Source organism: Diospyros lotus, chromosome 11 (assembly GCF_014633365.1).
Source record: "Diospyros lotus cultivar Yz01 chromosome 11, ASM1463336v1, whole genome shotgun sequence".
In the NCBI taxonomy this organism is placed as follows: domain Eukaryota; kingdom Viridiplantae; phylum Streptophyta; class Magnoliopsida; order Ericales; family Ebenaceae; genus Diospyros; species Diospyros lotus.
This window is the reverse complement of record NC_068348.1, coordinates 26,188,541-26,214,005: the sequence shown is the minus strand read 5'-3', so window position 1 is coordinate 26,214,005 and position 25,465 is coordinate 26,188,541. Positions and strand designations below refer to the sequence as shown.

Genomic DNA, 25,465 nt, shown 5'->3' with positions numbered 1-25,465 from the left:
GCTAATTTTAAATGGGTGTATCAAGAAGGCAATCCTCCTGGACATGATTATTTGGAAATTTAACATTTTGAACATATATTCTGTTAATTTTTTATGTCTTCAAATGGAACTATTAGAAATTGGTGCTTGGAAGGTAACATGTCTCTTTTTAATTACAAGTGCTTAGCTACTCCTAAAGTTGAAACTTTTACAAAATTAATTGTGATGTCTCATAGAAAAAAGCTCATTAAAAAAATAGAAAAAAGCCCAAATTCACTTTTTAATTAAAATAATAAACAAGTTGTATATGGGAGACATAATTTCCCAAACGTCTCAGGGAGACAGTCTCCTGGAACTTGCACGAAGCAAGCAAGGACACGACAGCCGCAACAGTAGGCGGTAGTGAAGCAGGCGTGTGGCAACACTCAGTTCATCAAAATTTTCATTCTTCTTTTTAAGTACTGTTAATAGATGTTGAGAACTGTCAAAATATTATAGAAACGAAAAAAATACTTCACTACCGAATATAATAATCAAAGTTTTGTTTCTATCACAGGGATGGCAAGGAGGGGAACGGCTTTCCTCAATGTAAATCCAAACTGCTCCTCCATATCCATCTTCTCCGGCGTAGTTCCTGGAGGTAGCCTCCAGTTGAAGGACTGAAGAATCGAAGCCAACATCAAATGGATCATCCGAATGGCCAGCGGCATGCCGGGGCACATTCTTCGGCCAGATCCAAATGGAATATACTCAAAGTCCCGGCCCTTATAGTCCAAGCTAGAGTTTAAGAACCTCTCCGGCGAAAACGAAGAAGGGTCCTCCCAGTGCTTGGGATCTCTTCCGATGGCCCAAACGTTCACTAGCACCTGAGTGTTCTTCGGCACAACGAAGCCCTGCAATTCGACGTCGTTTCTTGCTTTGTGGGGCAGGAGAAGGGGGGCGGGTGGGTGGAGCCTTATCGTCTCTTTCACCACTGCCTGGAGATATGGAAGGCAGTCCACGTCAGATTCCTGCATTTGTCGGTCGGCTCCGATGGTTCCGATGATCTCGTTTCTTGCTCTTTCCAGAACATCTGGCTTTCGGAGAAGCTCCGCCATTGCCCATTCCGTTGTTATAGAAGATGTATCGCTTGCAGCAATAAACAAATCCTGATATTTAATTGTGAAAAAAAGTTAGTGGCGCCCTTTGCTTATAATTGAAGAGTTGAGTATATGATTCCCATGATGTAAGTTAATTGACAAAGAAAGAATTATTAGACCGTTGTTTTTTGGGTTTTTAGGATCTGTATTCAAACTTTATTTAAGAGATAGTTCAATAAATAAGGAGCGACTATGAAAATAAAAAATACTTATCGCCCTCACGTTTACGGTTGTATTAGAGATAGAAATCTGTCTGTTAGATTCTTTAATTTATATTTCTTGTTGAAATCGTTGGGTCAAACAACGAGGAAAACTCGTAATAATGCGTTAAAAAAAAAAAATTTGAGTATATGATAATTGATCACACCTAAATTTAGTGTCTATTCAATCATAAAACAAAATCAAGTGTCTATTATTCTTTTTTTCTATCTATCATTTAACCAAGATATTTGGCTTATGATCACTTCAATGAATTCATCTTTAATGTGGCTTGTACTACTATTTTAACGATAAGCCTTGATCCCATTTAATTGGTTATCCAAAATAAAATAAAATTTATAAATAATTATTATAAAAATTATTTAGAATGATAAATAACGACAATGATAATTTTTAGAGGATTGATAGGACCAGGTGTCTGTCACTATATATTACTATTTATAGATGCACTTCTAATTCTCCTCCCAAGAAAAAGACAATCACCTTTTGACATGTGTTCCATTCCATCAATCAAAGAGTGTCAAGTGACTAATTTCCTTCTTTTGTTGCTTGAAAAAGTCTATCGTACCTAAAATATCTTATTTTACAATATTAAAATCCGGAAAGATAAAGTCCAACAATCCCAAAGGTTGATTATGTTGAAGACCTCGCTTGACCATTGAGGGTTTGACCTATATAACTGATAAAGTCCCAATAGATACCTCTCTACAGAGTCTCTAACCTATATGAAGACTAGTATTTGTCTTAACCTTAGTATAATTTAGTGTCGAAGGTTGTTGTAGGGGAAATAAACCCCACCTTTGAAAGAGTACGCCTTGTGTAGTTTGTGCTCCTTCTTAACAACGAATTTATTCCATCCTTAAATAATTTTAAATTAAGTTTGAATTTTATTTTTTTTGTCACTAAATTAAAAAATTAATAAAAAATTTAAATAAAAAATTAAAATCACAAAAAATTATTTAGTGACGGGGTATTCGTCGTTAAATTTTAAAATTATTAAAGATTATTTAGTGACGGATCTTTCTGTCACTAATTAGTAACAAAAAAATTTAGTCGCTAAATTCTTTGGCTAAAAAGTGTTTTTCTTGTAGTGAACAATGACAACTTCCTCTTCTCATGAGAACTCCTTGACCATTCATCTCTCTATCTTTTTCGTCGATCTTTACATCTTTTCTTCTCTATGATGTATTCTGTCATTTTTTAAAGTCTAATACTAGTTTTATATTTAATAGAAATAAACATGTTTTTTATTTTTTTTCTAATTTTATGTAGAAATAGAAAAATGGAAACAAAATTGAAAATTAGAGATAATAAACAAAAAAGCATTCTCCACATATAAATAGGCTTTTAGCTTCCTCGTGGTCTTTACCCAAGGCCCTTTCAAGAGTCTATAGGTTAAATTCTCAATTGGTAGCTCTCTATACACACACATCCTCTAACCACACAAGTATTTTAGTGCTCGCCTTTTAACTCTTCTAAATACTAACTTGATCTTAGATGTTATTTGAGAGGACAAAAAACCAACCTCTACAAAAATTTGACATTTAGAGTGTGTTTGATTTTATATATTTATTATAAAAAATATATAATTATTACACATTTTTTATGTAAAACAATTAAACTCTTAAATTTTCTATAAAAAAATATGTATGGTACAAGAATTTAAAACTTATTTTCATGGAATTTAAATTTTTTTTGTTTTCTAGACAATATTACCTAGAATTTAATTTTAGGTAATACAATTAAACACACCTTTAATATACTTAGTGCTCCTCCAATAACGCCAAGGATCTATATTAACTGGTCAATTATTTAATAGTATTATTATATGTAAAATTGAATTTGCTAATAACTATAAATTAACTAAAGAAATTAACGATAAGCCCACAAAAATAAATCATATAATTAATTTTCCTGCGAAAAGTAGCATATCTTACCATTATCACGGGTTTGATAGTTATAGGGTTAAAATCTGAGCCATCTTCTTCACACTGATCCAGAAGAGCATCCAAGAAATCTCCTTTTCTGTCGTTCACCGAATCAGAACCTCTATCTCTCAAACGCTTCTCAATGACTTCGTCAAATATCTCATGAAGCCTCCTATACGCAGGCCTTACTCGCCGCTTCAGTCCCTGCAAGTCAAGCCGCCAGAGCAATGGAAAATAGTCGGAGAGGTTGAGCTTCCCGGCGTTCCGCGTGATCGTCCATACCAGGTCCTTGAACTCATTCGCCGAGTCAAAGTCTCGGTCGACCATGTCGATCGAGAAAATGGTGTTGGAGATCAAATTTAGAGTCATCCCAAAAGCCGCCCGGCCGATATCCACTGGATCCGCCGAAACGGCGTGGCGCTTTATGTGGGAGACGAGTTCCTGGGCCTTTCGTTGGCGGAGGTGCTGGAGCTGGCTGAGCTTCTGGGCGCTGAACATCTGGGTGGCGCAGATGCGGCGGCGGCTGCGCCAGGAGTTGTCGGGGGGGACCCAGGCTATGGTGGCGTCGGGGTTGGGCTGGGTGGCGACGGAGGCTGGGACTGGGCGGCTGGAGAAGCTGTGGTCGTGGGTTTGGAGGATGGCTTTGGCGGCGTCGGCGGAGGACGCGACGATCGTGGTGACGGAGCCAAGTTTGAGGGTCATGATGGGGCCGTAGATTTTGGATAGCTCGGCGAGGGATTGGTTTGGGCGAGGGCCCAGGCGGTGGAGGGAGCCTATCAGGGGAACACCGGCGGGACCCGGCGGCAGCTTCTTGGAGGAGCGGCGGAGCAATGGGTTGAAGAAGAAGAACCAGAGAATTGAGATGCAGATGAACAGAATGTGCAGTTCCATCTCTCTCTCTCTTTCTCTCTGAGAATCTGAGATGACGCTACAATGTTGAGGAGTTTGCCATTGCAAGAGCAGTCTATAATCTATATATACTTCTCCTCCTGTGAAGTTACCCATAGGCAGGAGACTGTGAGTCAAGCTCTCTCTTTTAAAAGTATAATAATAATTTTAGTTTAGTTCTTTATTTTATGTAAATTTAATTTGATTTATTTATATGAAATAATAAAAGGTAAAGCGAAATAGACTGAGAAGTCAGCGATAATATATGAAACAAGTCAATCAAGCCCAAATTTAATTTCTCGAAGTTTGAAAATTGGACAACCAATCCAATTAAACCGCTAATAATAAACTAATCATCCTTCCTTTTAGCATATTTTAAACTGTTAAAGAGTTCCTTTTACGTTGAAGTTTGAAAATTTGCAACAGATCAATTCAAATGGAGAATTAAACTGTTAAGAGTCCTGTTACGATTACAGATCCATCACGCCATTGACGATTTGAGCCCCCCAACTCCACAAGTCTATTGATTATTTTTTAATATTAAGTAATAAATAATAATATATTATTTAAATAAAAAAATTTCTTGATTATTTAAATTTATAGATTATTTTTTAATATTAAATAATAAATAATGAGAGTTTATTTAGATGAAGAAATCTCCTACTCTCTGTATTCACAAATTATTTTTTAATATTAAACAATAAATAATGAGGTGTAAACTAATCAAGTAATAAAAAAAAAAGACAAAAAATGACATTACTTTGAGAGGACAATTTGATAAAATGATGTGAAAATTTCTTGAGAGTAATCCGTGTGATTTGAGCATTAAAGAAAAGTAAAAATAAATTAGTACCTTTTTATTTTGCAGGACCTAATTGTTGACTTCATATTTTTTGTTTATTCAACTTTTATATATTTAGATATTTTTTTCTTATCTATATTGTCAATTAAAAAATATTTATTTTCTAAAGTTGAAAACAAAATTTAATTAGTGATTTTGTAACTCAAAAAAATAAGTAAAGTAAATTTTAAATAATTTTTAATATTTATTTATATTATTAAAATTTCGCCATATCACAACTCACCAGTTGGACCAGTTCTAACCTAATTCCACTGGTTGTTTGCATATATTTATTTATATTAATGCTCATATTTTTTGAGATAATTGTTTTGTGTGATTTTTAATATTTATACTCTCGATTATGTTAAGGGAGGTAAATCACAGATTAGGTATTTGACTCTTGCGCAGGACAAAAATTAAATTCATAACTCATTAAATTAATACTAACATATTACTCATCCGACCAATCAAGAGTTTAATGCTTATACTTCTTAAAGTAAGCATTGACAGGTGAATTTAAAATGAAGGAATACTGCTCTCAAGCAACCATCAATTGGTGGCTTGGATTACAATTCGGGACTCTTCTTTAGGAGTAATTTTTTCAAGTTTTTTTTTATTGATTAAATAGTAAAAATAGTTAATGAATTTGTATTAAAATATAAAAAAATTATTAAAATTTAATTTATAATTAAAAAATTATTAAATTTTAATTTAATATATAATTTCATAATTAACATCTTCTTCAATTCAGGACTCTTCTTCAATTTGTTTTTTGGGTCTGTCTCCAAGACTTTAAAAGCAACAAATATTGTATTAAAATGTAGAATTAAGTAAGTTGTATATGGCATGTGGCATTATTTAATTTATTTTGGAGTCCAATTCCTTTAGCGTGTGTGGCACTCAGTTGAATTGAAATGTAAGAGGCTGACTGTCATTTGGTCTATGCGCGATGCATGGTGCTTGTTACTAATTTATTAAAGTGGAATAATTTATGTAAATTGCGTAATGTTGCTTCCTCGCCAAAGGATTGACGAATGTGGGTGAGTTTGGTAATGCCGGAGCTGGTCTTGCTGATCGGAGTGGGGGTGATGGTACCTGCAAAGATTTTGATGATAAAGTGAGTAAAAAAGAAAAATAGTTGGCAGAATGTTAATGGGTTAAAAAAATTATATATATCTCAAAAAATGAAATTTCTTATCTTAAGATCCGTAACTCAACTTCAAAATTTTTGCATAAAGGGTTAATCATGAAATCTAATGGTCAGAATTGAATCAGGAACCTTTCACCGACTATATAGCGGCTATAGTCCACACTCCTCAAGTGCGTGCTCGTTCTCAACCGTTGAGCGAAGAGCAAAAAAATATACCTTAACGTATAAACAGATTGAGAAAAAAAGATTTTTTTCACATGCAGAGACTAAAGAAAGTGAAGTTTTAACGGGATTTTTATTAAATATTATATTAAATGTCAACAAAATCTGCAGTTGGCGTGAGAATATAATAGGTACAAAGATGACGGTGATTGGCAGGTACGTACGAAATTGGACTGGAAGGCTGATGGAGGTCTTGGGCCTCCATCGTTTAGCGTGTGTGGCAGCCAGTTATTTGGTCTATGCGTGGCGATGCACGATCTTTGTTTGTTACTAATTTATTAAAGTGGAATAATTTATGTAAGTTGCCTAATAAATTGATTATTACACCTTTTTAATATGGCGGGACCCGGCGGCAGCTTCTTGGCGGAGCAGCGGCGGAGCAATGGGTTGAACTTGAAGAAGAAGAAGAACCAGAATCTGTCTCTCTGAGAATCTGATATGACGCTGCAATGGAGGTTGCCATTGCAAGAGCAGTCAGGAAATTATGTATATATATATATATATATGTGTATGTGTGCAGTGTCGGACCTGAGTTTTTTGGGCCTCGAGACGAGAGCGAGGGCATGGGCAAGGTGCGATGGAGCCAGAGAGGTAGGGCTAGGGTAGACTGGGTAGCAAGCGAAAGAGAGGGAGGGAGAAGGGTCCCGACTCGTGAGAAGAGCGTGAGCAGGCAAAAAAAGTATGAGGCCCTAAGTTGTGAAATTTTCATAGCCCCTAAGTTGTTAAATTTGCATGAGCCACTTTCAATTTATGAGCCCCTAAATTATGAAATTTTCATGGGTCCTGAGACAATTGCCTCTTGAGCCTCATGGAAGGTCCGGCTCTGTGTGTGTATGTATGTATAAATTATCATTTTATCAACATATAGATAATTTATGTTTAGTTTAGAGATTGTGAGTTACTGTTAGAGTCTAGAGATTGTGAGTCAAGCATTTTTAAGTATAATTTTAGTTTAGTTTTTTATTTTATGTAAATTCAATTTTATTTAAATTATTTAATGCAATATATTTAATTAATTCTTAATTTTAAAATCTAACATTTATGTATCCCTTGCATAATAGAAATATATGTACATATTTTTTCCTTAATTACATTAGAAAAAGATAGTATAAAAATAGTTGGAGAAGTGTCCAATTTGGCTGCTGAATTACTTTTAATAGTTCTCAAGGCCTATTAACAGTACTAAAAAGAAGAATTACAAATTTAATGAATTAACCGTTGCACCGTCTTATATCTATTGTATTCTAACTAACTCAAAATTCTTTTAAATAAAATAGCAATTAAGTTGGGTAACATGTCTTAGATGAGACTTCCGATCACAATTTGATAAGTATATTGCATTAATTGCACCTCGCCTCAATTAATGAATTCATATGAGTTTGAACAAATAGTATCTCAAGAGTTCTATAGTTCTTAAGCAAATTAAAATTGTATTCGCCTCTAATACCACAACATATTTTCTGAAGAGATGTGTCGTTAAATCCTATTATCAAAATGAAATAAATATAATTACCTAGCCATCTTTTGAATAATCTCAAATTCGTAATGCTATTGAAGGAGATACTAACTAATGGAGCCTTTATGAAAAGCCATTCGAAAGAATTATACTAATCTTCATACACAATGATAGTATTAAATTTTTTTTGTTTTAACTATTCAGTCACTTTCTTCAAATGATCATTGAGGTAGATTGACAAGCCATTTAATTGTTAATTGTTTCAAACAATGATATCATAGACACTATAACAAAAATAATTTTAATGAGGCACGATAATGAAATGCCCTAATAGACAAATATAAGTGTCTTAATAGATAAATCTAATAGAGCAAAATTTTTGAAATGCCCCATTAAAATAATTCTAACAAGACACTTTAATGAAATGTCATAATAGACAAATCTTAAGTGCTCTAATAAAATAATTCTAATGAAACTTAGATATATTATAAAATAAACATATGCACGTATATTAATAAGATGATGTGTAGATTAGGTGGTCACGCGTGTGCAAGAAGAAGGAAAGGTTTAGGGTTCAAGCTGAGGGAGAAATAAGTTAGAGTTAATAGAAAGTTTTGTAAGGGATATGGAAAATAAATTTATAGTGATTTTTGAAACATTTTTAAGTGTCGCAACAAATTTAAATTTATAGTTGTTTTTTAGGCATTTGTAAGTGCCTCAATACATTTTTGGGGCACAATTACATGCGGCATTTTTATTAATGCCCCAATAGTTAAAATGCCCCAATAAACTATCTATTAAGACATTTTTAAATGCCTCTTAATCTAAAATTTATTATAATGAGACTATTATGTCATTGGTCTCAAAAACAATAAGGTAGACCGGTATTAGGAACCATCACTCGAAAGAATTGTGGTACATTAAAGTCAAGGTGATAAATTTGATAATATTTAACAGTTTTGTTCTACTACCCAATCTAAAAATTTAATTTAATTATGCTTAGTTTTTTTTTTTTTATAAAATATCTGTAATTGTGATCGTTTTTTACACAAACATCTATAATTAAGATTTGTTTTCTATACTCGTTTAAATATATTAATATATATACTTAAATATGATTATAAACATTTAAATATATAAATTAATATTTTGAAAAAAAAATCATTTAGCAAAAAAGAAAAAAATTAACCGAGTCCGGCCTAGTTTGGGTCCTTGGGCTTTGCTGGAATTATTCATTTAGAACACACCTTTGTGCCTAATCCAACACATAAAATGTGGGGCTAGTTTTCCATTTGACAACTTTTGTTTAGAGAATTAAATAAACTCATATTAAGTAAAATTTTATAGATATTTACCATGAAATTCTTAAAAAGTATTACAAATATGAATTATTTAAGCGTGTGTGTATATATATATTATTCTTTTTAAACTTGAAGCTTCTCCAAATCCAATTACAATTAGGAAAACAAGCTCCATAGTATACCCATGCCTACTTGGATTATAATTTAAAATAACTAAAATTAAAAATATACACAATTCTAGTGAAATTTGGATTCTAATTTAAAATAATTAAAATTAAAAAATATATATATATAATTCTACTAGAATTTGGATTTCAACTAATCCTCTATAAATAAACCCTACAGTGGAGTCTTTAACCACATTATTCCAACAACAAAAACTTCTCTGTTGTTATGATAAAACAAACAAAAAAAGAAAAAAGAAAGAGAATCCAACATGAACTAAACAGAATTGTGAAATAACATCATCTTCAAGAAAGTTTTCATGGAAAAATATTAGGTTAAAGAAATAAGATCATGCAAATAATTAAAATCTTCATAGAAAAATAAATCAGATAATATAGTTTTTCAATTAAAAGTGTAACTATATATTATAATCATATAATCCACATGCAGTTGTTAAAAATAATTTCCATTGTCATAATAATTTCAATTAAAAGTGTAACTGTTTGTTTAGGACATCTGATGTCCTAAATAGTTATTATATCTTGTAAAAGTATTTTAAACAGTTTAATTAATTTCTTAGAACATATATATCCTTCATAAAAACACTACATGCAGTACTGTTTTTACTTCAAATGATACAACAACAATCATAAATAAGAAAATTTTGCGATGAAGATGGCTTTCCTAAAGGGGAAATTTACCTTTTTTCCACTTTGAATTTGTTCTAAGGATTTATCAAATTTTGAAAAGCCCTTTTTAATTCTCCCACTCAACAAAAAGTGAAGAAACAAAGTTTTAATTTTCAGAATTAAAAACAATTAGGGCCTGTTTGATTACAACCATGGAATTTACATAGAAAGAAAATAAGTTCTAGGCAATTCAGTTGCCTAGAACTTATTTACATGGAAATTATGAAGTAGAAGTGTTTGATTGAATTTTGTTTTCTGTGTAATTTTCTCCCCAAACCCACCCCTGTCTTCTCCCCTCATTCTCCTATCTCTCTCTCTCTCTCCCCTGCCTCCCAAACCCAGTTCTTCGCTGGAGAATGGAGAGATCCAGCAGCACCAAACCATGCTGCCATGTCTTCTCTCATCGCCGCCATCGCTGCCTTCTCCCATGGCCGCCATCGCTGGAGCAAGCATCGCCGCCATCCCTATCGCCAGCATCGCTGCCTTCTCCCATGGCCACCATCACTGGAGCAAGCATCACCGCCATCGCTGCCTTCTCCCATGGCCGCCATCGCTGCCTTCTCCCATGGCCGCCATCGCTGGAGCAAGCATCACCGCCATCGCTGCCTTCTCCCATGGCCGCCATCGCTGGAGCAAGCATCGCCGCCATCGCTGCCTTCTCCCATGGCCGCCATCGCTGGAGCAAGCATCGCCGCCATCACTACCTTCTCCCATCGTCGTCATTGCTGGAGCCTTCTCTCTCTCTCCCTCCCAAACCCAGTTCTTCTCCCTGCCTCCCCCCATCGCCACCAGCGCCGGTTGCAGCGGCCATCCTCACCGCTGCCATCTTCGTTGCCCATTGTCGATGGCCGATCTTTACTGGACATGGCTGCCATCGCCGATTGCCTTTCCCCTCCTCCTTGCGACTGCGCTTCCTCTCTTCTTTTCCTTTGTGCTTCAGCTTTTCTTCTTCTTCTTCTTCCCTGGAATTTCTTTTCCCAGGCACCCCCTAAGAATTGATTTTCCAGTAAAACTAGGAATTGGGGGTCACGTGATCAAAAATGAGAATTGAAACTACCTAGAAAATATTGCTAATCAAACACTACCAAAACTAGAATTTACATGGAAAATAGCTATTTTCCATGGAAAATATGGCCAATCAAACAGGCCCTTAGGGTGTGTTTGATTGCAAGGGTAGAATTTAGGTAGAAAGAAAATGAATTCTAGGGAATTAAATTACCTAGAATTAAATTCTAGGGAAAATATCAATTTACAGCGTTTGATTGACTTAATTTTCTACCTAGAAATTGTTTTATTTTTCCAACTTTTGGTGTTTGATTGCTATTATTTTTCATGGAAATAATTATTTTTTTCTAACTTATGGTTTTTGATTGCCATTATTTTCCTTAGAAAATGAACATTTTCCATAGAAAAAATACCTTTTTTACCTTGAAATTCAAAACAAATTCAAAATCACCATTATGAATATGAAAGCTAATTCAAAGTCAAAATTCAATTTTGCAATTCCTATTAAAATGAACCGACCAATTTTATAAATTTCTTTTTCTGAAAAAAAGGCAACGAATGTGAAAGCTACTCAATTAAACATGGATCGAAGACCATCATTGCTATAATTCTCGACATTTAACAAAAAATCAATAAAAACCAACATAATACACCTGTAATGTAAATAACAACAATAATACACCTGTAACGCAAACAAAAACAAAAAATATGCCCCCACAATTGTAACTCAAACAACAACATTGCCAACAACATAAAGCCATAAACATAATACACTTGTAATTCTAACAAAACCATACATAATAAAATTACAAAGCCTAATATATGTGTATAATAATGCACTCTATCTTCTAATTTGACTTGATCCATCCGTGAAGAATACATGCATGAAGATCTCTCTTAAGAACTTTAACACCTTTCTTGGACAATCATAATCCCCCGCTGTCACTTGGTTCACCACATACCTATATAGAGAGAGGGAGATAAATTCCTTCCATCTTCATCTACACATGCATTGCAAATGCAACTGATCTAGACATTTCAACTATTCATCTATTTCAAATTTAAAAAAAAAAAAGCCAAAAAGATGACTTCTTTCTTATTAAAAGAAAATAATAATAATAATAATAAAAGTCAAAACATCCTTTGCCACCGGAGAACCTACTTAATTGAGTTAACTATATCCTTATTATCCATCCATACCAAACCAGTTCCAGAAAGAAACTACAAATAGAGTATTTATTTTTTGGCTGCAAATGTTCCAATTAACAAACGTATGATTGCTTGCTACTAACCATACGGGGCTACGGATGGATAATCCACCCATGGCCATGGGGATGCCCACAGATTCCACATTCATTAATCATTGCTGGAGTAATAATAATTATAATAATTACTCTTGAAAAGGCAATTTAGCTGATTACTAAAATTTAAAAATGGACTGTCCAGTTGTCCAAGCATGACCATAAACCTTGAAGCCACTCAGCAATTTCATGGAAAAAAAAAAAAAAGCCATGGATGTGGATAGCTGTCAAGCAAATCTTATTAAAGCAACATTGTTTTCCAAAGGCTCTTCCACTTGCTGAAGCCACTCAGCAATTTCAATACGTAAAACCATCAACCAATAATGCTTTTGCAAATATAAATTTTATGTACACTATTCATATTTAAAAAAAAAAAAAACTCTTATCAGAAATCTTGTGCTGATAAGAGTTTCATGCTCTATGTTTTCATTGAGGACAAAAAGACTGAACAAAATCCTATAATTCTGGCCACCCCACATTGCCTAAATCTGCTATACCATCATCATCAAAAAATATGTCCCCACAACTACCATCATCAGGTAGCCAACAGAAAAAACAAATAATAGAACTACTAAATCAAAACACTGAACAGATAATTTATATTTGACATAAAGGGGCAATGAAAACATAGAGCATGCAAGATCAAAAGTTTAATATTTCATAATAATTTATATAGCAATCTTACGCAAACAGCAATTCCAGCAAGACCATACATACCCACTGGTCTCATTCAAACAAACCATGCAAACAATGTATCTATTACAAAATATATAAAAATATGCAGTTTCGTTCTGCCTTACAAATTAAACAGTGTTTGTCACAAACATACCAAACATTATCTACTAATTAATCGGAGGTGGATCACAGCCAAGTTTCTCAAAAACCCAATCCCGCATAAATGTTTCATCAGTCAAACTCATAAAGATTCTCACAAAACTTTCATCCGATTGAAATATCTTCATGATTTGCATTATATCATGCCTATCTATCTTCATGCCTTGTAATTTTTCTAAAACTAATTGCCAATTTATATGTTTTTTGGTATCTAATGTCGCTTGAATCTCCATAGCATTGGCAATTCTTTTTGATGATTCGGCAATACTCGATAGGGCAATAATACTGTCATCGGGTTGGGTACGTCTACGCCGGCTTCTGTTAGATCCTCCTTTGGTGCTACGCTTGGAATCACTTCTTTTGCTTGAATTTGTAGCTTCACTTTGACTATCAATCTCATTTACACTTTCATCTACTACTAAAAAAAAGACAACTTATTAAAATCTATTACATAAGGCATATTATAAATAATATATATTTATTATTTACTTGTATAAATACCATGGATGGGAGAGATATCGTCATTGCCGGCTATTGAGCGCTCTCCTGTAGCAACATCATTTCCAAAGATAACCTCCAACTCATCATACCGAGGACAAAGTTTGTTCTTCCACTTTCCAAATTCTGGTTTCCCCTAAAAATAATTTTAGAAACAAAGGCAAATATTTTCATGACTTGTCAATGCCCAAAAGAAACTATACTACTAATGTGTAATGACAAAAAAGTTGAATGGTTGATAAAGCATTATACCTTAAGAAACTTCTCCCAAGCCAATGCATCGGCTGTGACACGTCCAGTGTTAGGTTCCAACCCAAAACCACTCATACTTAATAATTGACGAAGTTCAACATATTCTTTCTTAATAGTCTTCAAATGCCCCCTTACATTTTTTTCTAACACAACAACTCCACACACATTATTTACACTCTCAATTACCTTTGACACTTGAGATGATGTAACACCATTGTCACTTCTTTTGTGACCGGTCAACGCTTGATGATATAATGCGCTAATCATACAGTTATCCATTACATCATTCCAACGTATGTGACGATTCTTAGATGTAGGATCCATTTGGCTTGAGCTCTTTTCCTCTTCCATAGGGTTTTTTTGATTATGTGCCATAAAATTTGTCTTTCAAAATTAAAAAAGTTATGGTCAACCATTACATAATACCATGTACAAAAAATAATAACCGAAATCAACCATTACATAATACCATGGTCAACAATGTTATATAAGCAAGTTTATGTCAACCATTACATAAGGACATAAATGATAATTAAAAATTCAAATTTAATCAAAATCAACTCCTGCATCATGGTTGGGACGATAATCAGCCCACATTAAATCAGCAATTGTATTCCTATTATTAGACCATGCTGCATCAGCTGTGAAAGATATGTGAGCATTTGGAGTCTCGTCTTCAAATACATCGACAACATGTGTGGGGTTTTCCTCATCATCGCTAGTATCTATGTCCTCATCATAAACATCTTCTATATCATCATTCCTTAAGAAGTTGTGGACGACACAACAAGCAAAGACTATCTTTGCTTGTGTTTCAATGTCGTGGTAGGGTTGATGTCTCAAATATGCAAATCTTCTCTTAAGCAAACCAATTGTCCTCTCAACAACATTACGTAGAGATGAATGACGAAAATTGAACAACTCCTTACTACTTTCAGGACGTTGACCCTCAATGTCTCTACGATGATAACGAGTCATGCGGTATGGTGCAAGAAATCCCAGAACCAATGGGAAGCCAGCATCACATAGATAATATTTACCTATCAAAGAATTGTTTGTTACATTATCATTATTAAATAATTGGTAACCTTGTGAAAAAAAATGATATCAAACTAGTGGTACAACTTACCCAAAGGAACTGTCAGCTTATGTCCTTGTCGTAATATTACACTCCTTAACAATCGACCGTCATGTGTCGATCCCTCCCAACCGACAAGCACATATGTAAATTTCATATCAAATGTGCAAGCTACTAAAACATTTTGAGAAATCTCTTGCTTTCTATTGCGATACCTAGCTTGTTCTTCTAAGGGGACATTCGCAGGAATATGTGTACCATCTATTGCCCCTACAGCATCCTTTAACAAAAAAAAAGAACTTTTAATAAGAAAATTACTTTAGAATATTGAACCTTTACAAAATATATAATGAAATAATTTCGACTCCTAACCTGAAAATATGTGAACCAAGGCTTGACATTTTCTTTCTCGTATGGTGAGTTGTGAACAGTGGCGTTACTGACAACATCTCTATATAGTCTGAGACAAGCGTGCAAGACCCTATGGAAGTAATGACTCATTGTTTGTCCAGATCTAAAGAAAGTAAAACTTCCAGCTCGATTACGTTCGTCATGCCCGACCGTATTTAGGAAAATAGCCACTTGTTCCTCAACAAGGACATATCTACTATCAACCAATCCATAAGTTCGTAACCGAGCACAAAATCTATGAAACAACTCTATTTTCATCCTAAGTAGGTTATGACAAATTCTATCACTCATTCCAAACATTCGTGTAAGGGTCATTTGTCTTTTAGAATCCCAATTTATATGAGGAGCCATTGGGAGATGTCGGTTGCGACGCCTAATATAATTATATATCACAATCGCTTGCATGACCATCGTCCAAAATAAACCCAAATGTTGTTGTTGCCGTCGACGTTGATTCCTTGTTGAAGGCATGTTACTCACAACCACGTATAAAATAAAAATTCAATAAAATCAACATATAAAAAAAGATGACAAATTAAACTACAATAGTATGCATTAAAATGGATAAAATAAAGTTCTTTAGAGTATGCAATATAATATTATTATAGTATTAAGTTAATAAGAGGTAATTACACAGTCCTAGCTAAGGTTCATAGCAAAGTATTTGATTTTCATTAAATTTACTATTATCTTAGATTCTTAATTATATAAATCTATTTGGATCGTTCTTTTATAGAGATTAATTACATAAGGTTTAAACCCTTATTCTTTTTTATCAACCTTTCGAGTAATTCTAAAATAACATTTAAAACTTGCATATTTAAATATTTTACAATTTTACATATTTTCCCGGCCCTAAACCTCAAGGCCACCTTTTGATTTATCTAAACCTGTCAAAAAAAATTATTAAGAAAGCCAAAGCCAAAGTAAATGAAGTATACAAATTAAGAAAGCTAAGCACCAATGATTCCTTGCACTCCAGTCCAATCCAATCCAATAATATGCACCTTTTTCATTTCCTTTTATGTCTATCTATTTATCTATCCACACGCATGGAAATAGAATCCTTGAGCCAAAGCCAAAGTAATGGACCACCTTGCTTCTTCCCCACCCCACACCTCCAGAATCTCTCTTAATTTCTAATTAAATTATTATTAATTAGTTGTTAAAGGTTATGGTAAATTAATTAATTATTAGAATACTAATAATTAAACCCTGAAATAACTTTAGGAGCCTGAGAAATCTGCGGCACCAAACAAATTAAATTAGGGAGTTCTAATTAAGCTTAAGAACTCCTTCCTACACACACGAAGTTGATATATATATATATTAGAAGCAGGCTAGCTAACTTCCTAACCATTAATTATAAATTTTTGTATTATAAATTTTTAGAACAAAAAATGCCCAAGATGGGGAAGATGGCGAACACGAAAGCTAACCGTGGACGAAGATGGCGACAAGGATGAACTGCGGTCTGCAAGTCGGAATCCGAGGTCGACTTCGGCGGAGATGGCGAACACGAAGATCGCTCGCTGAAACAGAGGCCAAGATCACTCGCTGAAACAGAGAACAAGATCTCTTCCGGTGGACGAAGACTCCAGATCGATGGTCGAAGACCAAGATCGTTCACTGAAACATAGAGAAAAACCAAGATCGATGGACAAATACCAAGATCGCTCGCCGGATCTACAGAAATAAGAACAGAATGAGAACGGAAACCTTACCGTGGAAGAAGATGAAGATGCGCTGGTGGTGTGAAACTCGAAATCGAAGATGGTCTTCTGCGGAGATGGTGACGAAAACGAAGTCAGAGCTGGTCTTTTGTGGAGATGGCGACGAAGCCCAAGTCGAAGATGGATGGCGAGTCACAGGAAGTCGGAGATGGTCTTCTTCGGCGGTGGATGGTGACTCACAGGAAGTCGAAGATGGCGACGAAGCCCAAGTAGGGGCTCGACTTCGGCGGTGGATGGCGACGAAGAGGAAGGGAACGAAGTCGGCTCGAAGGCTCAAATAGGATAGGAAACCCTAGAGAAATCGAGGAGTCGGCTTTGCGCAGGAATTCTCTGGAAATGTAAAACAACCCCCCCTGGAAAACTATTTCCATCAAAAGTTAGAAAATAGGGTCACGTGACCGAAAATGAGAACTTAAGTTCTCTGGAAAAAAAAATGCAATCAAACACTACAAAAGATGGAATTTAGGTGGAAAATACTCATTTTCCAAGGAAAAGAAGTGCAATCAAACAGGCCCTTAGAAAGATCGAAAATAATCTTTTTTTAAAAGGAAATAACGTAATTAGAATTTTGAAATGATATAACGTTTCAATATTTGACTGTTTAATTTATTTTGAACTATTTTAAATTTCTAACCCTTTTTATATACACTGACTTCTTTATAAATATGATATAATTTTGAGAAAGCTGGCAGCGATCTGCAATGGATCTCTACGTTCTCCTCTTCTCCATCTTCCTATTCGGGTTCTTCTTCAGGCCATTGCTCCGCCGCTCGCAGGCCAAGACGCTGCCGCCGGGCCCCGCTGGCTTGCCCATCATAGGCTCGCTCCACCTCCTCGGCGAGCGGCCGAACCAGTCCCTGGCCAAGCTGGCCAAAGTACACGGCCCGCTCTTCACTCTCCGGCTGGGTTCCATCACCACCGTGGTGGCTTCCTCCGTCGAAGTGGCCAAGGAGATCCTCCGGAAGCACGAACAGACCTTCTCGAACCGCCCCATGCCGGACACCGTCTCGTCGCAGCCCAACCCAGAAGCCACCTTGGCCTGGTCGCCCGGGGACCACCAGTGGCGCAACCGCCGGCGAGTTTACAACAGGCAGATGTTTAATAGCCAGAAACTCGATCAGCTTCAGCACCTCCGCCACAAGAAGGCTGACGTAGCGGAAGCCTTCTAATAATCTGTTGATTCATTCACGAATACCGGATTATAGGACTCAATCAATAATTCGTTGATTCTTAAAAAATACCGAATAAATTAAAGAGAATTAAGCAAAAATCTCAACAGAAATTTTATTTAAAATCAATCAATTGATTCAAAACCTCCTATAACAAAGAATTTATAGGCTATAATTTGAAAAACATTCAAAAAAAACCCTAAATCTTGAATCTTAGCAAAAAAACTAAGATTGAGATTTTATTACAGAATTAAAAATCAGCAAGAAATAAGAAAAATCTCTCAAAACGGCATATAAAAATTCACTCCCTAATGAAAGTTATTAGGGAATCCATTATTTTTAAAAATAGAAAAATTGCTAATTTCAAGTCTTAGAAGGAATTTGCCCGAAAAAGCATAGGCCTCGTCAGCGAAGCTGATGACTCGAAATCATTAACCCGATTTTCTTAAAATTAGTCTTTAAAATTGCCCAAATCACATTTATAGTAAAATGTTAAGGCCATCTCATCCATATCAAAGGCCCCGGAAATCGTCCACCTCATCAAAAAGCATGCACTCTCAGGTCAAATTCTCAACTAGTTCATAAAATATTTTTCTATAAAGATTAAAAATTTGAACCATAAAAGGTTCAAATAATCTGGATCTTAAGTACACCTCTATTAAATTAAAAATGATCCGAAGGTGAGTTTCTTGACAAAAAAAACCTAACTAGTTCACATAATTATCTCCTTAATTAAATTAAAAGGAGGTGTTCCATATTATGTCTATAAGTAAAAAATTAAAATATTCAAAATATTGCCTGCTTTGGGTACACCAAATCTTCTAATACAATAAAATAATCTTCCTTAATAATTAAATGTTTAAAATACTAAAGTCGTCTAGGTTTGGTTTTGGGAGGCAGGTAGTAAGGTTTAAATTGGGCGAGTGGCCTTCGCCACCACTCTAAAACTTGATCTCCAACACCGTCTTCTCCAAGGACATGGTGGACCCAGAATCCGAGTCAACTCAGGAGTTCAAGAACCTTGTCTGGACTATCATGGAGGGTGCCGGCAAGCCCAACTTCTCCGACTTCCTTCCTGCGCTCCGGCTGCTTGACTTGCAGGGCTTGAGGCGCCATGTCAAGCCAGAATATTCAAGACTTCATGAGATATTCGACGAAATTATTGACCTGCGCTTGAAAGCCAAAGCCTCCGATGTAGCCAACAGTATTAGGAATGGCGACTTCTTAGATGTTCTTCTTGATCAATGTGAGCAAGATGGGTCTGATTTTAATCGTCAAACTATCAGGCCTTCATTGTGGTATGTATATTCTTCCTCAATCCATTTATGTTCATAATCTAACAAAAAAATATAATAAATATATCTAGATATATATTTACGGATAATTTTATACAAAAATTAAAAAAATCTGTTCAAAATAATTCTTTACACGGATAAAATAGAAAATCATCTCACCCCACTAAATTTTTTTCTTTACCATTGTTATGAATACTCAAAATATGTGATAAATTATAGGAATTATTCATCGCTGGAACTGATACATCTGCAATAACAACTGAGTGGGCAATGGCGGAGCTTCTTTACAATCCAGAAATTCTGAAGAAAGCGCGAAAAGAAATCATCGAAACTATCCCAAGCCATCAACTAGTGCACGAATCAGACATTGATCGCCTTCCATATCTCCAAGCAATAGTGAAAGAGACCTTGAGGCTCCACCCCGCCGGCCCTCTTCTCTTGCCGTACATTGCAACAGACGACGTCGAATTGCTGGGTTTCGTTGTGCCGAAGAACACTCAACTGTTGGTAAACGCATGGGCCATCGGAAGAGATCCTATGCACTGGGACCAACCCTTGTTGTTCTTACCGGAGAGGTTTCTGAACTCTGGGCTGGACTATAAAGGGCGGAACTTTGAGTACATTCCGTTCGGAGCTGGCCAGAGGATTTGCCCCGGAATGCCGCTGGCCGTTCGGATGGTGCATTTGATGTTTGCTTCTGTTCTTCAAGCCTTCGACTGGAAGCTCCCTGAGGGAACGACGCCGGAGAATATGGATATGGAGGAGCAGTTCGGGATCACATTAATGAAGAAGGCTGTTCCTCTTGGTGCCATCCCCGTTCTTGAATCTTTGGTTTAATTGGATTTGTGGACTATAATAGCTTTTAATTTTATGCATACAATGGTTGCATTATCATCATTATTATTTAACGATAAATTTAATTAATGTGCATGTCTAGTAAGAGAAGTTAATTTAGTGAAAAAAAATAAATTGAAAAACTTTTGTATGTAGTAAAATTTGAATTTAAAATCCAAAGATAATAACCAACCAAGAGTTCATTTAACACCATTTGAAATTTAGTGGAGAGTAATTGGGGTTACAATTTGATAGTTCTCAAGATTTATTAACAATACCAAATAAGAAGAATTAAAAATTTAATGAATTTAGCTTTGCGACATCTTGTATCCTATTCAATTTATTTGAAATTTAGTTAAGGTAATATTTGTTAATCAAGATATGGTCTAAAAAAAGTCAGATATGAAAAATATTTTAAATAAAAATATTTCTCATTATATTTGTTAAATTTATTTAGCAATCCATTGAAAAAAAAAAGTCATATGATTTCTTATCTGAAATTGTTCAGATAAATTTATCTCTTCCCCTTCTAAATAAATTTATCTGACACCTTACAAATAAGAAAAAAAATGACTCATATATCCTCTAATGCACTCTAAAAAATTTAACAAATAATCTGATAGAAATATTAAAATGTTTCCTAATCTTATCTTGACTATTCTATATATTGCTTTAGAAAATATTCCAACTTTATATTAATACAAACTTACCTTGCTTATTTTAACAAACGCTACCTAAATAAAGTAGGAATGAAGTTAGGGTAAGATGTCTCGAATGAGTCTTCCACCCATAATTAAATAAGGATATTGTATTAAATGCACCATGTTCCAAGTGATGAATTCATGTGGGTTTGAACAAATAGGCATCTTAGGAGCTTTGCAATTCTTGAAAAGATTGAAATTGTACTCATCTCTAACATCACAACATGCTTTTTAGAGAGATGCATCATCAAGTTCTATTGTCAGAATGAAATAAATATAATTAGTTAGCCATCTTATAAGTGATCTCTAATTCATAACAGATGGTGATGAAAGAGATACTAACCAATATATGGGGTCTTCATGAAAATCCATTCAAAAGTATTATAGTAATCTTTGTGCACAATAACATTATTAGAAAATTCATGTTTTAACTCTTGAATGACTTTAATCTTCAATATCATTGCTTTTTCTTTCTCACTTTGATCTTTTTTGACTTTAAATGACAAGTTTTTTTTTTTCTTCTTTGATTCTTCGACTTCATCCCTTTTTTTTACCATGATTTCATAGATCATCAAGGAGTGTAGCAACTCATCAAATGATAAAGTATGTAAATCCTTTGCCTCTTGAATTATTGTCACCTTGGGATCCCATATCCTTGGCAAGCTCCTAAGGATCTTTCTCACTCTTTCTCCATTTGAATATACTTTTCCAAGAGCTTCTAGAGCAGTGGTGATGTCGTTGAATCTTGTGAACATCTTCTTGATGGTCTCTTTTTCCTTTATAGAGAAGAGCTTGTAGTCATGGGTAAGCAAGTTTATCTCAGTCTCTTTCACTTGCTTTGTTTATTCACATGTGACTTCCATCTTATCCCAGATTTCCTTAGTTGTCTTGCATGTAGAGATTCGATTAAATTCTTTTTGTCTTAGTAAACAAAATAGGATGTTCATTTCTTCTGCATTTAGCTCACAAATCCTTTAGTCCTCTTCACTTCATTCATTTATATTTTCCATTGAGGGTACTTTCACTCCACTTAGTATGGCTTTCAAGATTTGGGCATCTTGCATCAAATAGCAAAAAATTATCTTCTTCCAATAGCTATAGTTTGTCAAAGTATGGTGGCCTAGTAGTGATTTGGCCATCAACTTGTTGAGCTCCAATGATGTGTGCCATTTGAAAGGATTCTCCGTAATCTGTTAAACTTGAAACTTGAAAAACAAGGAGATAGGCTTTGATACCTTTTGTTAGACAAATACAAATGCTAGTAATCCACACTAGCCTTCCAGCACACTCGATAGGGAACAAACAAAATACAAGATTAAAAGAATGAGAGATGTAACTCTTAACAACAAAACCCTCTCTCAAAATTTTAACAGTAAGAAGGCTGAAAATAGAATTTATAGAGAATAAATCAAGCCTTGTAAAGGAGAGAAAAATAATGTGAATAGTGTAAGCTCAATGAAACAATACGAATTCTTAAAACTAAAATCTTCAACACTATCTCTTATTCAATCTCTTGATCTCTATTATCTTTTTAATTCCAAACAGTTGAGTATATATAGCTTTTGACCTTTTTTCATTTAATATGACCATTAGATGTTAAACCTGTAAGTTTTCAAATTGCAAAAAAGTTGCCATTAATAAATTTTCTGATAGAAATGGTTGATAGTTCCAGAGAAGCAGTTCAACAAAGAACCTACCATAACAAAAGCCTAGGATCGGTGCGTGGAATACGCTAGGAAAGCCGTGTGAAGAAAAGTTATACTATAGTTCTAAATTGCGATTAAACATTAGATTTACAACTGAGCAAATAATATTTAGTGAAAGAGACACTTCGGTGAGGTTAGTTTTCGACCTGGTCCTTCTACAGTTTCTTTGGTAGGTAAAGGTGGCGTAAGCCAACAGGATTAAGGAAAATCACATGATTTCTGAAAATTAAACTCAAGCACAGATATTGCTGCTCTAGATTTAATTTCATGAGTACAAGGCATAAGGAAAAGAATGGCAAATGTTTTTGTTAACGTAAAAATTGAAAAAAAGGTCATAGTACATAAACCTTCGGCAAAGACCCTTACCTCATCCTCTATAACCTACAAGCACCAACCCAAACTGGGTAATTAGGCCAGACCAGGTAAAATCGGGTGAAAAACCCATACCCGTGACCCCTCGTGTAGTAAAGCAATACTTATTGCATTGCCCAAGATTTGAACACACAACCTTGGCATACCCAACACCCAGATCCCATGCCATCAACCACTTGAGCTACCCCAAGGGGTTAGGATGGAATACTTTGACTGGCAGCAATATAAAAAATCAAATTTGACGAAAAATCCTCTCCAAACAAGAAGGGTTTGATACATACCAAGGCCCAATAACCCGAGTAATCTCCAAAATTGTTCTTCTAAAATCTAGCCCTAAGAAAAAACTATTAGTGTTGTGTGCACTTGTGCTAGACTTTGATGACATTTAGAGGGTTTGTTTGTAGTGCATTAATTGTATTTTTGTATAATCTATAAAAGGCAAGGTTTTCTTTATTCATATTTTCTCCAATCAATTATATGAATGAGTACTTAGATTTTCTTTTTGAGAATCTTATTCTCAAGGTATTGAGACTGTGTGATAAGATTCTCTGATAACATAATATCTTAAACTATTTTTAGTCCTTAGATTCTTTGGATGGGGACTCCGATTAATTGAGTATGAACTAGCACAAAGGTTATTATCTCGTTCGGTATAGGGATATCGGTGGGAGGATGATGTGTCACGTGCCATATGAAATAAGATGTCATTACTAGACCTATGGGTGGTTGTTGGGGAACGATCAGCCGAATGTGATATCAATGACTGACCACATGATATGGTGGATAATGGTCAAGTCATCAGGTTGCGATAGTGTGTTGATCCTTAGACTTGAACCTGCATGGTTGTTTTGTGTATTGATGTGCAAGCGAAATTCACTAATGAGTCAAACCATCCAATTGAGAAATGGGAACGTTCATCTATGTGGTTTTACATTGCTGGTATATGGAGACAGGTGTTGGGAATAAGATCTGTCGCCCTCGTCAATATTGATGAGGTGAACATTCTATGTAATCTACTATTAATATGATAAGATAGTCCTTTACCAAGACAGATTGAAAGTTAGGAAATGTGTTTCCATAGGTGTCATATGGTCACATTAATGAGGTATGACACATAATTACTGAGTTTGTGATTTTGTTACTCCATGGCTTTCGCTCAATCAGGACTCTAGGTGATGGAAGAATTATTGCACACAGTAATCATTAATTGTAACAAGTTCACTTGATATGAGACTTCACTACCACTTATATTGTCTTGAACCGCTGTTGGGCGCTATTCAGGAACTCTTAGAATATCATTGGGATTTGGAGAAGTTCCTGTGATGGGTCAAAGGATTGACCAATACCGAAAAAGGTTTCGTTGTTATTTGATTTCTAGTTAGTAGTGACCCTAAAAAGTCACACACCATATAATGTTGCGTTTGATATCGACATCGTGTGCCCGAAATATCTCTAGAAGTGATTGGCCAAAAGTTAACCCTTAGCCCCCTACCAATAATGCATAGTGTATAGTAAATAGTAAAATTGTATAGTAAAATTGCATGATTGAAGAATTATTAAGGGGGCGACAGATTTGGGAGTGGAATTGAATTGAGAGAAGAAGAAGAAAATGGGAAAGGGGATTAAATTAATAAAAGACAGAGATAAAGCCTCTACGTATAAAAGATAACTAGAATGGTACATTATTGCATATTAGGTGTAGACAAACTAGGACCACCACAACGTGAAGTGAACATGGTCTCAATATATAAATGATTTATGTATCCCAACTTTACATCGGACATCATGTATGAATTTATTTATATTCAATTGTTGAATATAGGTGTTGTTTAAATTTTTAAACTATGTATAATGTGTATATTATATTTCGTTGCATGTATCTGATATACGATAAAAATTATTTTTTTGTCTGTATAACCGTACTAGTGATTTCCTTTAAAAATAGGCCCAAAGACTTTGTTGCTATGTTGTCCCCTGCCCAAGGCCCATTGGAATGTTTCCTTCCATCAGCATAAAAGCCCTCTAATGGACGCTAGCTCACTAGCATTGAAAGAAGAATTCAAAGAAATAGCTAGTTTCTATAAGCCTATCATTAAAAGCTCTCATATTTCCTATGCCACTAATAGTAACTATTTTGCATTTCCCATAACACTACACATTTAAAATTATTCAAGATTCCAAGATGACCGCTATAATTCCCATGCACAATCAATGTAAGTCATGGGCTCTCTTATATAAAGAAAGACATGACTGATCATTAGGATTATTAAACATTTGGTTTCAATTCTAACAGTCTATT

General features: G+C 34.8%; 1 protein-coding gene and 1 pseudogene across 1 annotated transcript; one reads left to right on the top strand and one right to left on the bottom strand.

Moving 5' to 3' along the window:
• Window positions 1-244: 244 nt before the first annotated feature.
• LOC127813719 (geraniol 8-hydroxylase-like) lies at window positions 245-4,200 on the bottom strand. Its single transcript, XM_052354840.1, has 2 exons — window positions 3,275-4,200; window positions 245-1,127 (listed from the first exon to the last, which is right to left on the bottom strand). The coding sequence occupies exons 1-2, from the start codon at window positions 4,154-4,156 to the stop codon at window positions 513-515; spliced, it is 1,497 nt and encodes a 498-aa protein (XP_052210800.1). The 5' UTR covers window positions 4,157-4,200; the 3' UTR covers window positions 245-512.
• A 13,590-nt stretch (window positions 4,201-17,790) lies between these two features.
• On the top strand, window positions 17,791-20,390 carry LOC127812800 (geraniol 8-hydroxylase-like; annotated as a pseudogene).
• The last annotated feature ends 5,075 nt before the right edge of the window (window positions 20,391-25,465 follow it).

Excerpts from the sequence above, each read along its gene's own strand:
- LOC127813719 (XM_052354840.1), bottom strand. The coding sequence starts at position 4,156 with ATGGAACTGCACATTCTGTTCATCTGCATCTCAATTCTCTGGTTCTTC. Across the intron at positions 1,128-3,274 it reads CTATCAAACCCGTGATAATG|GATTTGTTTATTGCTGCAAG; the intron begins GTAAGATATGCT and ends ATTAAATATCAG.